This window comes from Diadema antillarum, unplaced genomic scaffold (assembly GCF_040938485.1).
Source record: "Diadema antillarum isolate AM-2024a unplaced genomic scaffold, OU_Dant_1.0 scf00000199, whole genome shotgun sequence".
Lineage (NCBI taxonomy): Eukaryota > Metazoa > Echinodermata > Echinoidea > Diadematoida > Diadematidae > Diadema > Diadema antillarum.
In genome coordinates, this window is record NW_027271088.1 from 962,922 (window position 1) to 977,730 (window position 14,809).

Here is a 14,809-nt window from a genome sequence, read left to right on the forward strand (position 1 = left end):
GTCCATTTCTGTTGATTTCAATACAAAGAAAACATGGTGAAACTAATAAGTCTTTTCCATCAAATTAAAGCAACGTTATAAAAGGACTTTATCTTGATAGTTCCCTCCTGCTGTGTTTGTAATTTGCCGTAAACGCATGCCCGAACACGCTTTCTTCCAGAGGCCCGTTGACATAGGATAAACAATACGCAATGCTAGACATTCATTCCAATCTAATCAGTTTGATGATAACGGGCAGCACTTACATTTGTTTGTGTTTCATTCGTTATTGTATCCGCTGTTCCGTATTCGATGTTACAGTGGTTTACCAAGGGTGGCATACTAGGCAAGCAAACCACTTGTCACCATCATAGCCAGCAATAGGGGTGAAGTTCGTTATTCTGAATTGACTCGTTCATCCGACAATGAACCAAGGTTTGTTAATCCAGATATGAAAAGAAGGTACTAACGAACCTTCGAAATTACGAACCTTATTTTATTCTCTGATTAACGAATCTTCGGAATAACGAACCATTTTTTTTTCATATTTGGATTAACGAATCTACGAAATAGCGAACCTTCGGAGTAACGAACCTTATTTCATTTTTCGGACCAACGAACCTTCAGAATAACGAACTGTTACGTGCAATAGGTTCCCTATAAAAAAAAGAAACAAAACAGAACACAAAACAACAAACAAAAACAAAAACCCCAAACATATTGACGGGAAAATTATGCCGCCAATAATTTCTTCTTTTTGCTATCTTCACAAAGTGTCTACTTAAAGTAAATCTACGAAAAGGAATCATTCTGTCGCTCTGATACTGATTGTGTGCTTTTTTTTCTGGTAGGAGTGACACAAGCATAATCATATTGACATCTGTTTGTTTGTTTGTTGTTGTTTTTTTGTTCTAGGAGAACCCGCCTTTATAAATTCTTGCTCTGTGAATGATGTTGCCCAAATATAACTCTACGAAGAAAAATAAAAATAACAAAAAGAGATCACCAACGGGGTAATAAGGTGACGAGTATTTGCCTTATTATCATCCCATAAGATGGAATTCCCCCCCCCCCTCTCTCGACACAAGAAAAAGGAAAAAAGTATACTAGGGTGTAAAGTTTAGAAGATAATTAATCACTCGTCACCGCAATGTCAAGTATCTGCATATATACTATACACTCTTATCAGTGTTTTCTGGTACACGGGACTATCTGACAAAAGTGTTTGGAAACGATTGTGGAAGTCTTCATAAACATCTTTATCTTATCAAAGGTTTCTTAAAGCTTTCTTAGGGTGCGTTTATCAACTCCTTTTCTCGGCAGAAACGGGTTTTCAAAACAGCTTTCAAGGAATTTTTACGAGTTGATAAACGCAAAGCTGTTTTGAAAGCCCTTTCGGAAAGCCTTTTCGAAAGCCGCAAATTTGTGGCTTTCCAAACAGGTTTCCTAAACAGGTTTTCAGAAACCTGTTTGTAAAAGCATTTTGAAGTTGATAAACGCAAAGCTGTTTTGAAACGGCTTTTTAGTATTGTACTGCAGTAACGAACAATGCACGCCGTATATGACCTCTTCTCCTCGGGTCGAATTGCGCAATGCAGCTGTGCAGTGACAGGCCAGTTATAGTGTTCGCGAAGAGTGTATAAACGCAACTATTTTGGAAGCCGTTTCTAAAGGGCTTTGGAAACGGCTTTTGAAAGCCGTTTAAACAGGGGAAAGTTGATAAACTAATCATGCCGCCACTCAGAAATATTTGAAGTATGTGCTAAGCTGGAGCTGCCTCACAGATAGGAAGACAATTGATTCATGTGGCATTGCATCATGACTCGTCACCCTCAAAGGAAGATATGTCTTTATGATGGTAATTTGCTTTTCGTCGTCCCTTCTTAGAAAACAAGCGGTACATTAATAGTACAGGGCTTTGGAAAGGGCTTTGGAAAGGGCTTTGGAAAGCCGTTTAAACAGGGGAAAGTTGATAAACGCAGCCTTAGATAAGCCTAATCCCAATTATTTTTGCCTATTATTTTTCAAATCAAAGTCCAAAGTTTCAAATGGGATGCAAATTATCAAGACATACATTGTATATCACTGTACGTTGAAGACGAAATTATTATCTTCTTGACGAGAATGTGGTTTAAACATCTATTTTCAGTTTGTATTATATTGTGCTTTACCAATCTGCGCAGAACTTACACGAATATGGAATAAAGATATCGATATGAATACAGTTTTACTGAACAGTACTGCAAATGCGACGGTAACAGTTATATAATATTGACTGGCCTCGAGTGAGATACCAGAAAATATTGCCCAAACTGAAAGAATATGGCCCGAGTGGAAGATGAGGGCAATATTCTTTCAGTGCGGGCAATATTTATCTGGTATCTCCCTCAAGGCCAGGCAATATCATAATTATTATCTATCCCCTAGGTAAATTAGGAAAATATGTGAATACGGCTATATACTATGATATAGATCAAGCCACATTTGACTACCTGTCGATCATCACCAACATGTCGAATAATTGAAAAATTGTTCATCAATGTATATCATTCAACTCCAACTTCAAAGATACATAATGTAGTTGGAACAGGCGAACTTGAAACATCTGAACGCTTTTACACTTTATTTTTGCTTCTGTTTCAATTTGGAGAGTTGTAATAACTGATGGTCACGGTGCAGTTATTGAGCACAAATGGACTAGTCATTGTTTGACGCGTAGTGCTGCTGGAAGTGGTCGACCTTGTATGAGTTGATTTATCGGCTTTCTTCTGCGGTGCGTGTAACCGACACACAGCGACGTCCTTGAATGTTTTCTCTTCGCGGTCGATCGGAATGTTTACATGTAAAGCGAATGGCGAAACCCGGAAGAGGCAAAATACCAACGAATATTGACTGCTGACCTCCACGACCCTGCAAAATACCAACTGCAATTGCCTCGCAAAACTACCTCGTATAGGTAATAATGATCAATATAAACCGAAGCGTCAAAGCATGTTTCAGTTTTGTGCCCGAAAAAAATAGAGTAAAATCTACAAATCAATGCTGTAAGATTCGATTGTCATTTTTCGCACATTTTCACAAGACATATGCCCAAATTGAAGAAGTTATGGCTATGACGTAATGGAATAACGCGTCTACTACATGTTATCTACATAATGTTATCTAAATGATCGAAATTGCCCTTCTTTCTTGGAATGAATCACATCCATTACATGAAATTATGGTTATTAAAAATTAGCAGTGGTTATTATGCTCAGGGAAAGCTAGATGGTTGAAGATTCTTAAGCATATTTACTAGATTTTACATACAAACCCATATAGGCAGCTGATAGGACAGCTGTGTGAAGAATACCTCATCACTTCGACCCTTGTCAGTGTTTCGAAAACACGTGAAACATTGATTTCTATACAGTTTTCTTTTCTAACGTAATCTTTTAGTATCACCATTAAAATTCTGTTAAGTAGATTTTGGATCGTACAATCATTGAAGGTAACCGTACATTTAACTTCTTTGAAGTCTAATTGATACTCTCTAAAATGAGACGATGTATTGTGTCTGTACGTTTACACATTAAATCGTATAATTCGTTGTCCAATACTTTGACGATAGTAATCATGATCAAAGGTATGTCACAGGCTACTCCACATGCAGAAAAAGAGTGGTTTTCTAGATCGTACAAACGGCACATGTAAGTTCGTAGCCATGGACATACGGGCCACAAGGAAGACCGCTTCCGTCCAGACATCTTCCCTCCACATGGTACAGGACGGCGCCGTTTTGATTACCACGCGTTCCCGGTACGGCTTCAGCGTGGCGGTCCATGCAGATGTACTCGGTTCTGCTGTGACCGTGATAATCGGACATCAAGTAGCCGGAGTACTCCAGTCGCCAGTCGTCGGATGGACACACGTTACGAGCTGGGATCATCAACTTGGTCGTTTGTCCCTTTGGAGCCAGACAGACAGCACAACTCGGGGTGAGGTCGTGTAACTGTACCCAATGACCCACAAACTGGTTTGTTTGAAACTCGGAAGAATAGACTAAACCTCGGTCATTATGAACCGACGTTTCCACTTCGTCATAGATCGGTTCGTCTGGTAAACACAGGTAGTTAGAAGCACCCCCGGAATTTGAGAAAAATTCACCTCCAACGGACCCTGCACACAATGCATAATATCGATAAACATGTATTACGTCAATTTACCCGCGATGACACCCGACCCCCTATGCAATTTGCAGTAGTTGGCCTTCTCTAAAAGCAGCAAGTTAGAAAAATCATATTTTTTCTATTGTTTTCTCATTTCGTCATCTTAGTCTAGCAACAAAGATATCAATTGATAGGATTTGTTTTATCGACTTCAAAAGACTTCTGTCAATTCGAAATTCATGTTCCACGACGAGAAGTGTGTGAAGCAATAATCACTTTCAAGACTTATATTGTTTCCTGTTTAAACGGATTACTTGATTTAAAACATCAAACTTGAGTGAAACCCAATTTTGTGGGAGGGGGAAGGTTTTGGAAAATCAATAGAGGAGGAGGGGGAGGAGGAGGAGGGAAGGGCGCTAGGAGGAATACAATGCATTGCGTGGTACAGATGATCATGACTACCTATACTGGGTTTCCTTTGCTTACCGGAATACACGAGTTCTGCTCCCTGTGGGCAATCCGGTTTGCCCCATCTCACGTAGAGGACGCTATTTCTTTTTGACGTCTGATTGTCACTTTGCAGTTGCCCAACACTCTGCCATGCTGACGCATCGTCTTTTGAATTCAACAATATCTTATCAGGTTCTTGGCCTCTATCCTGACTTTCATCCAGACCTTTAGAAAGGTAACGATTGAAAAAAAACAACAACACGAGACGATATATTGAAATTTTCGTCCTCATTACTTTGCTTTTTTAAACCCAAAATTTGCTGTGCTAGACGAACGGAGACTCTTTTTGAATTTGAATTGATTTGATTTGATTTATTAGTTCCTGCATTATCATTGCACGTGCAGATACATACACAACATGGAGGCCGATACATTTTTGGTGCCATACATATACATAAGCGTTGAATGTTCACAAAGTAAGTTTCTTCATTCTATTTACAATGTACATATCAGCGATGCAATGAATAATACAGAAGAGCTACAGCTTAAGCGTTGCTTGATTTGCATGGAAAAACAGGAAAAATAGGAGGGAGGGATGACTTGCACAGAGATAGGATAGAAGAAAGGAGAAAGGAAGGGAGAGGTCTGTCTGCTTTCGCTAAAGGTTAACACAAAGTTAGATCACCTGGATCACTGAATAGTAAAGCATGGCAAAGTATTTTCTCACCGAGGTACAGGTGAACAGTTACTGGTCATGGTCGATTACATAACATTACGTAACAAATTAAGAACGGTGATATTTCCACGAGGGAATTTCATAGACAATAGAATTACAATCATGACAATGACATTATGAGATCCCTGATATCGAGAGAGCAGCATTATATTTACAACTTTCTTAAAAGATTATTTCATACAAAGACTTCAATGTTCGAATTTCAGAAGGAAGAGAGTTTCAAATATCGGGTGCGGTGTGTCTGATATAGATTTCAGAGCCATCACCGTTTTAGGATTTTGTAAATGAAATTTATCAGATTGTCTAGTGGGATAAACATGCATGTCTTTGTTCAATTGAAATGATGAGAAAAAGGAAGATGCAACTCACCGTTATAAAGCGAAACATAAAGAGTGAATTTTGCAAAAAATCAATGTCGTTTACTTTGAGTGTTTTTAATTCTGCGAACAAAGGATCTGAATGGTACCGATAACCTGAGTTGTTGCATATACGTATAGCTTTCTTTTGTAGACGCAATATACTGTCAATGTGACTTTTTGAAGTTGCCCAAACATATGTTACAATGTGAGATTTACGATAATATCAACGAGTTATACAGCATAAATGAAATATTCTTTGGGACACAATACTTATTAGATTATGTTTAGCAAGACATATACAGTGTATAGACACTTTATCAGAGATGTATTGCACATGAGCGTTCCATTTCTTATTTTCATTTATACATAATCCAGGAAATTTGACACTTTCTTCTTGTTCCAATAATATACTATCCACCATCATATCTAAATGATGCTCTACATTTTACGCTTCTTATTATGAAAATATTTTTCTCATTTTTTTAAGTTTAGCAATAAGCTATTGTTTTTACTCTTAATCGAGCACAAAGAACATAAAATATCCCGTTTTACAGTCCGCGGTTTCTCTGTTGGTATCGTGTTACTCCAGTTGAGTTTGTAGGTGTTCAGTAACCCCCAAAATCAGCCTGCTCGGCGACCGGTCGGCGAGTTTTTAGCCAAAACCGGTCGGACAACGACCGGTGACCGACCAGTGACCGACCAGGCGCCACTGGTTTTTAGGTCATCGGTCGGTCGACGCTGAAGTTTTAACGCGGAGTTGAAATTTCAGCGGCGACCGACCAGTTTTCACTCGCTGCCCAAAATACGCTCGGTGTCCGAACGGGAACCGCCCACGCACTGACCTGATCGAGCGGTCGCTGCCGAGCGATTTAGGGAACAAAAATAATAGAGACAAAACTGACAACAGCACAGCCAAGAGAATAGATCGAGCGGTCGCCGTCGAGCGATTTAGGGACTGAAAAAGTTAAGATAAAAATGACAGAAGCACTGAAGGAAACCAGGGACTAGATGGAGAAGATAATCTGGCGCAATGTGGAAGAAGCAGGGGGAGGGATAAGAGGCAAGGAAACCCCACCAACATCTCAGCATCTCAACATCTCGGCAACCAACATGAGGGACATGGATGTCAGAGGCAACCACTTTGGGGCAAAAGAGATGAAAGCTAAAAGTTAGTGTCGATATGTTGACGTAGTTAGATATGGTTTGGTTACCTTATCATTCATTAAAGGCCTATTGATTGAAGAAAAATGAATGACAAGAGATGGGGAAATTAAAATATGAAATTAGATTGGAATAGAAAAATTGGAATAGAAGCAAGAAAGATATTTTGGAAAATTCTAATCTATTTTAATCTTTGTTCCATCTTGGGTGTTCCTCATTTTTTGTTTTATTCCCTAATTTCTAGTTATCTGTGGTATCACATAGCCAAGGTTTGTTAGTTGACAATTTAACTCTCAGATCTTTCGCCTCGAGTTTTATCTTAATTGATTAAGTATAACACATCACAAATCACATAGGTACATTAATAAACACAGGAAGCTCGTGAGAAATTTCCGGCAGAAACCGGCGGGTGGCCGTCGGTACGCCTACGGGTCATCGGTAGATGACCTATCGATCACCTGTCGGTCGCTGAGCGATTTCGTAAAATTCGGCCGGTGGCCGGTGGGAGATCGTCCAGTTGCCGATGGGTCATCGCTCGGTGACTGCTCGGACTCTGCGCGTTGCAGATCCTCATATTTCGCCAAAATTTTACTGAAAATCGATCGGTGACCGACGGGAAATCGACAGGGCACTGCTCGGTCATCGCTAGGGTTTTACAGCCTGCTCAACATCTCCAAAAATTGCTGAGCGGTGCCAAAATTTCAGCAGCCGCCGAGCAGGCTACAAATCGGTCGGTCGCCGCTCTGAGTTGTGACCGTAGCCTACACAGGAAGCACAAAAAAAAAAAAATCTGGATTTTTTTTTTTTACTTGTAGACATTATTCTAATAAGATACCAAAGCCTTTTTTCGGAATATCTCTGCGTATTACTTTTCATCGATGGATTTGACTTAAGACGATGTACTATTCTTGTCATCAAAACAACAAACTCGTAACACAATCTAAAAGAATTTCCTTAAATCGTCAATCTAACATTAATGATGAAAACAGGGATGACTCGAATATCCAGAAAAGGAATAAATCCGGACACGTATGTCTGAGACTATCATAAATCACACCATGAAAATATATCGGATGGTTTGCTACACCAATCAATTATCATATTCTTGCTATCAAAATCAGCGAACTAGATGATTGTTAAATCTCTCCTCTGTCAGAATGTTTAACGTAGGGAGAAAGACGACAGAAATATTATCTTGAGATACGCAAATATGTGCACCGTCATTTCAGAAATCAGATAAACTATGTACCTCGTAAATCGAACAAAGAGTCTCTACCATCGCGGCCATCCCTGCCGGAGGCGCCAGGAGGACCAGAAGGACCGGAAGAACCAGGAGGACCGGGAGGCCCTTGGGGGCCTGGAACTCCAGCCGGACACAGAAAGCACTGGCCTGACATGAAAAAAAAAAAGAAGAACACACTCAAAGATGGCCATTATACACATTTTTATGGTACAGGCATGAGGATTTATGAGCAGCGATAATAACATTGAATTAATTTGAAGTCTTCAATAGTAGGGTGTGTTCAACAATACATTGTATTTGCTTGTAATTCTTATCAACGCTAAGAATCGAGACGCTTCAGATCATTTTGTTTCTAAATAGTTAGGATATTTTTTTTTTACTGATTTATATTGTATAACGGCATTTATCGTCATTACATATAGGGACCTGATCAGCAGATCAGGTTGTCGCACCCTCGTTTTTAATTAGAAAGGCTATCAAGTCTTAGCTCTATGCACCACCATGTCCATTAATGCTCAAAAGAAAGTTGAAACATCGACATCTTCCATGATATCATACTCATAGTATTTTTAAGATAACATTTACGAATGCAAGAAACTGATTTACATTTTCATATTGAATGACTTGATTTATCAGTTTCCCATTATTCAAGTATTTGTGTACCTGTGCAGTCTGTATTTATCTATCATTTGTATATTCATTATTCATTCAATTATTCATTTTTGTTTCCATGCCTCGCGAGCTCACAACGCCTGTAACGTAACCGGTTTGGGGTGGGGTCAGTGAAAAGTATGCTGGAAATGTAACCTTAAATATATCATATACAGTTGTATATATATATATATATATATATAATATTTGTAGGCGTTAATCACACACACACACACACACACACACACACACATATATATATATATATATATATATATATACATATTGTGTGCGTGTGTGTGTGTGCGTGTGTATAATTGGCCATCAGAGTTAGTGACCTGCGTTATCATAAGATGTAAAATTTGTATAAATCAATACACATGTCATACTCACTTTTAACCACACATTGTCGCTACTGCATGAACTTCAGTTGATAAAAATGCATTTTACTCATCCATTGTAGTGTTCCCCCTTGCTCAGGCCTTAATGCGACGCATGAACAAAGTATTGATCCCAGTTTGTGCCGCGATTACCTGATACACAAGTTCGCTCACACAAAAATACACACGAATGATAATTGATCGTATGTATGTATGCGCGTTTATGCAACTAAGAGCCTCATAAGTAGTCGGAATTCATTATTCTTGCATGTTAACGAAATTAATAGCTTCATATCACAGACATAGAGTAAGTGTGATTGGTAAATTAAAAGCCACTACTACTCACCAGAAAGCAGAGGCCATTCGAAGGGCCCCTGGAGATTTAAATCCTTGCTCTGTTGTGTTGCTGGTGGATTGAGAGTTGACACGGAAGAGTCCATGCCTCGACGAGTTCGTTTAACATTTTCATTGGCTCGGTTGTCAGGGAAATGGATGTCTTCCAGGATCGCCGGGCTTTTAGAAATCAGCTCCAGAGTTGCAAAAGACCGAGTTATCTCCTCAACTGATGCCTGTGAAATTTTTTTTTGAAAATCGTTACATTATGTGAAATGCAAGAGAGAGAGAGATAGCAGTGGACACAAAATATAAAAAATTGTGACTTATTATTACCATTATCATGAATCACTTTATTGCAGGAGGATGATTTTACTTCATTTTAAAGGCATCACAGACTATGCAGAAGTAGCATGATTTAGATGTTGGTGCCAGCATACATGTCATGAATTAAATATCATTTTCCCGTCTTCAGGGAAGTGGATGAATCCAAAAGCAGAACGCCGAGCAGCAGTAGGTTCTCACACATTGGTGAAATGAACAATGGAAAATAATATGACGCGGTAGAAACAAGATGAAACTCACGTTGTTTCCATGAGCGACCTTACCTGACAGTATGTCTGAAGTTCACGGATTTGATCGCGGAGTGCCAAGACTTGATCCAGGTCAGAAGCTGTCAGACTCTCATCTCCTATACAACACGAAACATAATATTCCTAACAGAACTGTTTACTGCAATTGCACTTATTTTAACATCTGCTCTGACAGGGCAGTAGTCTGGGTGCCAAGAGGCTGAACCTTGTTTTACCGTCTGCCCGATGTTTTTTAGTGGTTTACCTTCTTTTGATGGTGCTTGATCTGAATCTGGATGATGCAACTCTTGCATTCTTGAGGGTTTTGAGATATTCAAAATGGCCGCAAAAATGTCCGCAAAAATCTGAAATTCCAATATATTTCCTTATAAAGGGTGAAATATCGGATGCAAAAATGCAATTTCACCCCTTTTCCAGGGTACTGAATCCGAATCTGGATAATGCAATTATTGCCTTCTTGAGGATTTTAAAATATTCAATTATGGCCGCCAAAAATGGAAATTCCCATAATATTTCCTTTGAAACAGTGAAAATGTGAAAGAAAGTGATGATATTACCCTACTTCGAGGATGCTGAATCTGAATCTGGACAAAAGAACTCTTGCATCCCACAAGTTTTTGAGATATCCAAATTGGCCGCTAAAATGAAAGTCTAATATCAAGTATTTCATTATAAATTGTACAAAACTGAGAATATTTTGATGATTTTACCCTATTTCGAGGGTGCTTAATCCGAATCTAGTTGATGCAAGTCTTCCATCATTGAAGTTTTTAAAATATACAAGATGGCTGCCTAAATAGATATAAAGAATCTTTGATATTTCGAAAATTTCAAGAATTCTAGAATTGCATCAACCAGATTCGAATTCAGCACCCTCGAAATAGGGTAAAGCCATATTTTTGGTATTGATTAATTCTTCATTTATAAGGAAATATTTGAATTGGTATTTACATTTTTGGCGGCCATCTTGGATATGAAAAATTCCTCATTGATACAAGAGTTGCATCAACCAGATTTGGATTCAGCACCCTCGAAACATTGTAAAACCCTCAAATTATTATTATTTTATTTTTTACAATTCATAATGACATACTTAATGATAGAATTTCAGTTTTTGGCGGCCAGTTTGGATATCTCAAAGACGTCTGGGATGTAAGAGTTGTTTTGTCCAGATTCTGATTCAGCACCATCAAAATAGGGTAAGAACATTGATTTCACATTTTTCAAAGTTTCAAAGGAAATATATGGGAATTTCCATTTTTGGCGGCCATCTTGAATTTTTTAAAATCCTCAAAACAAGGTTAGGCCCAAAATCTGACTTTGGCACCCAAACTGTCAATGGTCACTGACTTGTCAAAATCCGGTGAGTCATTGGTGCCTGTACAATATGTCTTGGCTGTATTCTTTAATTCTATAAAAAAAGAAATGAAGCAAAGCTCTCTCTTTCTAATATATACATGTATATATATATATATATATATATATATATATACATAACATATATATATATTTATATATATACATATATATATATATATATGTATATAGTGCGTATATAAAAAAAAGGTAATCCAACTTTGGAGGGCTACTGTTTCATAATTGTGAGCTATGGAGAGCTCAATGTTAGTTGTAAGGAAAGATTAACTCTTTATCTTTCCATTGATACCTAATTATACCTTTATGGTCCATAACCTTCAACATGGCCATGCTGTTGATAACTTGGTCATTCCCACAAAGGTTAACCCATTATCCTTTTTCTCCCTTCATATTCAAAACATGATTTGTCGCTACGAGCACAGCGGTGCATATCAACATCGAAAATGGACTGTGTGGGTTGGCCTTGTGGGAGTGACCAAGTTATCGGACAGGTGGCCATGTTGCAGGTTTGATAGGGACCATAAAATGTTAGAAGAAACACTGGTCACAAACCAAAACACAAACGTGCATTCGTACAGGTTGGCCTGTTTATTTGGACACTTTAATTGACAGATCTCATTCCATTCAGTGAGACATGCAATGTTCCTTCATGCGACACGCAAACTTGGAAAAGGGGCAATTTGTCATTGTTGTCTTTACATTTAATGTGCTCTGTCATGCATGACATTTGTCAACATAATTAGGTACCACTGCAAACAAGAAGAGTTCCTCTTTCCTGACAATTAACATTCTTCTGTCCATAGCTGACAATTAAGAAATGGTAGCCCTCCAAAGTTGGATTGCCTTTTTTTTTTTGATACGCACTGTATATATATATATATATATATATATATATATATACATATGTATATAAACATATATATGGATCATTCATGAATAAAATAACATCAAAATGATAATTAAATTCAGAGACTATTATCATGCTCCGAAATCCGTACGCTCTAGTTATAAGTAAGATCACACTCTTGCATTACCAAATAAACAATTTTTACGGCGTCCACATACAATATCCGACAGTGCGATGGCATTTCATTATTCATTTTAGTCCGTTCGTTTTTGGTATTGCCGTTGAGTTTTTTTTTTTTCTTACTAAGTCAGCCCCAATGAGAAATAAAAGAACATGGCTACTAAAGAAAATTATGAGCAACACAAATTATTTTTGCTCCTGCGTTCATAGAACGAAATGCCTTACCTTCCACTTCGGATATGTCTTTTGGTAGTCCATGGGTCTGGGATATTACCACGGTCAAGCAGAAGATCATAAAAACATGCGATAATCCAGACACAGATGACATCTTAAGTTTGCAATTACTTCACTCACACGTTATTGTTATTTGTAAGTCGGCCCAGTTACCCTTAAAGGGGATAAAAGTATTTGTCTCAAGAAGTTCCTGGCTCTGGTTCTTGTGCTGCGTGACAGTTTGTAGTTGTGTGCCGACACCGTTTGTGTATACCCTTTTATATAGTGACGTCACAATCAGTATCCACATTTGCATAGATAGTTGGGCGATAGTTTGTCGCACTATTTGGTTATTCAACGATAAACATATCGATTATGCAATAGGGGTACTTTTCATTAACAAATCTGGATGGCGGGGATTCTCAAACAGAAATGCATTTGCTGCTGTGACTCAAAGTTATGAATTTCCTGTGAGAACTTCCAGTCCACAGAATTCCATGGGTAGGCCAAATAAATGGTGACTTGAGTCATGACAGAGTCGTCTCTTTCCTTTGATTTTTTTTTGGTAAGGTATCATCCAAGAGTTGCGAGTTAACACATTGTCAATGATTTGTGTCATATTGTCCAGGATATGAAGTATCAGGAATATTGTTACTCACCGGTAATTTGTCACCGGAAATGTGCATTGTTTCCACTCGCCTGTGCCCTTGATGATTAACCCTGAGAGAACCACCATCTCAACAATATCTTTACCTGACCGCCATGCGGACCATAGTACTTTTAGACACCTAACTCAACAGGAAACAATACTTATATACGGACAGGGTGCTCCTTGGGAAAAGTAGCCCTCCACGGCCGCCCTACCGTCCCCATTTCTGAACCAGTGGCAATTTGGGAACGTTCCCCTGAGACAACATGAACATAATTACAGTCGTTTTATCTTATCTGAACCCCTCACCCGTCCCATGTAAGCTCATTTTATTAAATTGTCCACTGGGAATTCGTTTCAGAATGTATGTTTTGTCTGCCAACATTTTCATTTAATATTCATCATTTTCCATGAGGACTTCAATCTTATTTCCATTTGCGCGATATACAAAAGCATAAAAAAATATTATAATCCCAGACATCACTACATGTTGGGGATTTGCTTTTGTCTTCTTTTGGTGTCCTTATGTTTGCTATCACGATGTCATAGTCCATTTTCTGTTGATTTCCATACAAAGAAAACATGATGAAACTAATGAGTCTTTTCCATCAAATTAAAGCAACGTTTTCAAAGGACTTTATCTTGACATTTCCTTGTTGCTGTGCTTGTAATTTAATAACCGTAAGTGCCCGAACACGCTTTCTTCCAGAGACCCATTGACAAAGGATAAACAATACGCAATGCTATAGACATTCATTCCAATCTAATCAGTTTGATGATAACGGGCAGCGCTTATGTTTGTTTGTGTTTCATTCGTTATTATATCCGCTGTTCCGTATTCGATGTTACAGTGGTTTACCAAGGGTGGCATACTCGGCAACCGAACCACTCATCACCATCATAGCCAGCAATAGGGGGGAAGTTCGTTATTCCGAAGGTTCGTTCATCCGACAATGAGAAAAGAAGGTGCGTACTAATGAAACGAACCTTCGGTATTACGAACCTTATTTCATTCTCTGATTAACGAATCTTGTTACTAACGAACCATTTTTTTTTTCATGTTTGAATTAACGAATCTGCGACATAGTGAACCTTCGGAGTATAAACGATCCTATTTCATTTTCGGATCAACGAACCTTCGGAGTAACGAACTGTAACGTGCAATAGGTTCCCGAAAGAAAAAAAAAGAAACAAAACAGAACACAACACAACGCAACAAAAGCAAAAACCCCAAACATATTGACGGCAAAATTATGACACCGATACATTCCTCTTTTTGCTATCTTTACAAAGTGTCTACTTAAAGTAAATCTAAGAAAAGAAATCATTCTGTCGCTCTGATACTGATTGTGTGTTTTTTCTGGTAGGAGTGACACAAGCATAATCATATTGACATCGTTTTAGTGTCATGTTAGTTATTGTTTTTCTTTTGTTCTAGGAGAACCCGTCTTTACAAATTCTTGCTCTGTGGATGATGTTGCCCAAACACAACTCCACGAAGACAAATACA

General features: G+C 38.3%; 1 protein-coding gene and 1 long non-coding RNA gene across 2 annotated transcripts; both read right to left on the reverse strand.

Annotated features, from left to right (window-relative positions):
* Positions 1–3,646: 3,646 nt before the first annotated feature.
* LOC139723765 (uncharacterized) lies at positions 3,647–9,505 on the reverse strand (the record flags this gene model as incomplete). The annotated part of the gene is made up of 4 exons (XM_071634977.1): positions 3,647–4,137; positions 4,614–4,802; positions 8,083–8,223; positions 9,454–9,505. Coding segments are annotated over 4 exons (873 nt in total), but the record flags the coding sequence as incomplete, so codon positions are not given.
* A 1-nt stretch (position 9,506) lies between these two features.
* On the reverse strand, positions 9,507–13,184 carry LOC139723766 (uncharacterized). Its single transcript, XR_011710379.1, has 3 exons — positions 12,663–13,184; positions 10,049–10,131; positions 9,507–9,676 (listed from the first exon to the last, which is right to left on the reverse strand). It is a non-coding gene; the product is annotated as an uncharacterized lncRNA (long non-coding RNA).
* Positions 13,185–14,809: the final 1,625 nt, after the last annotated feature.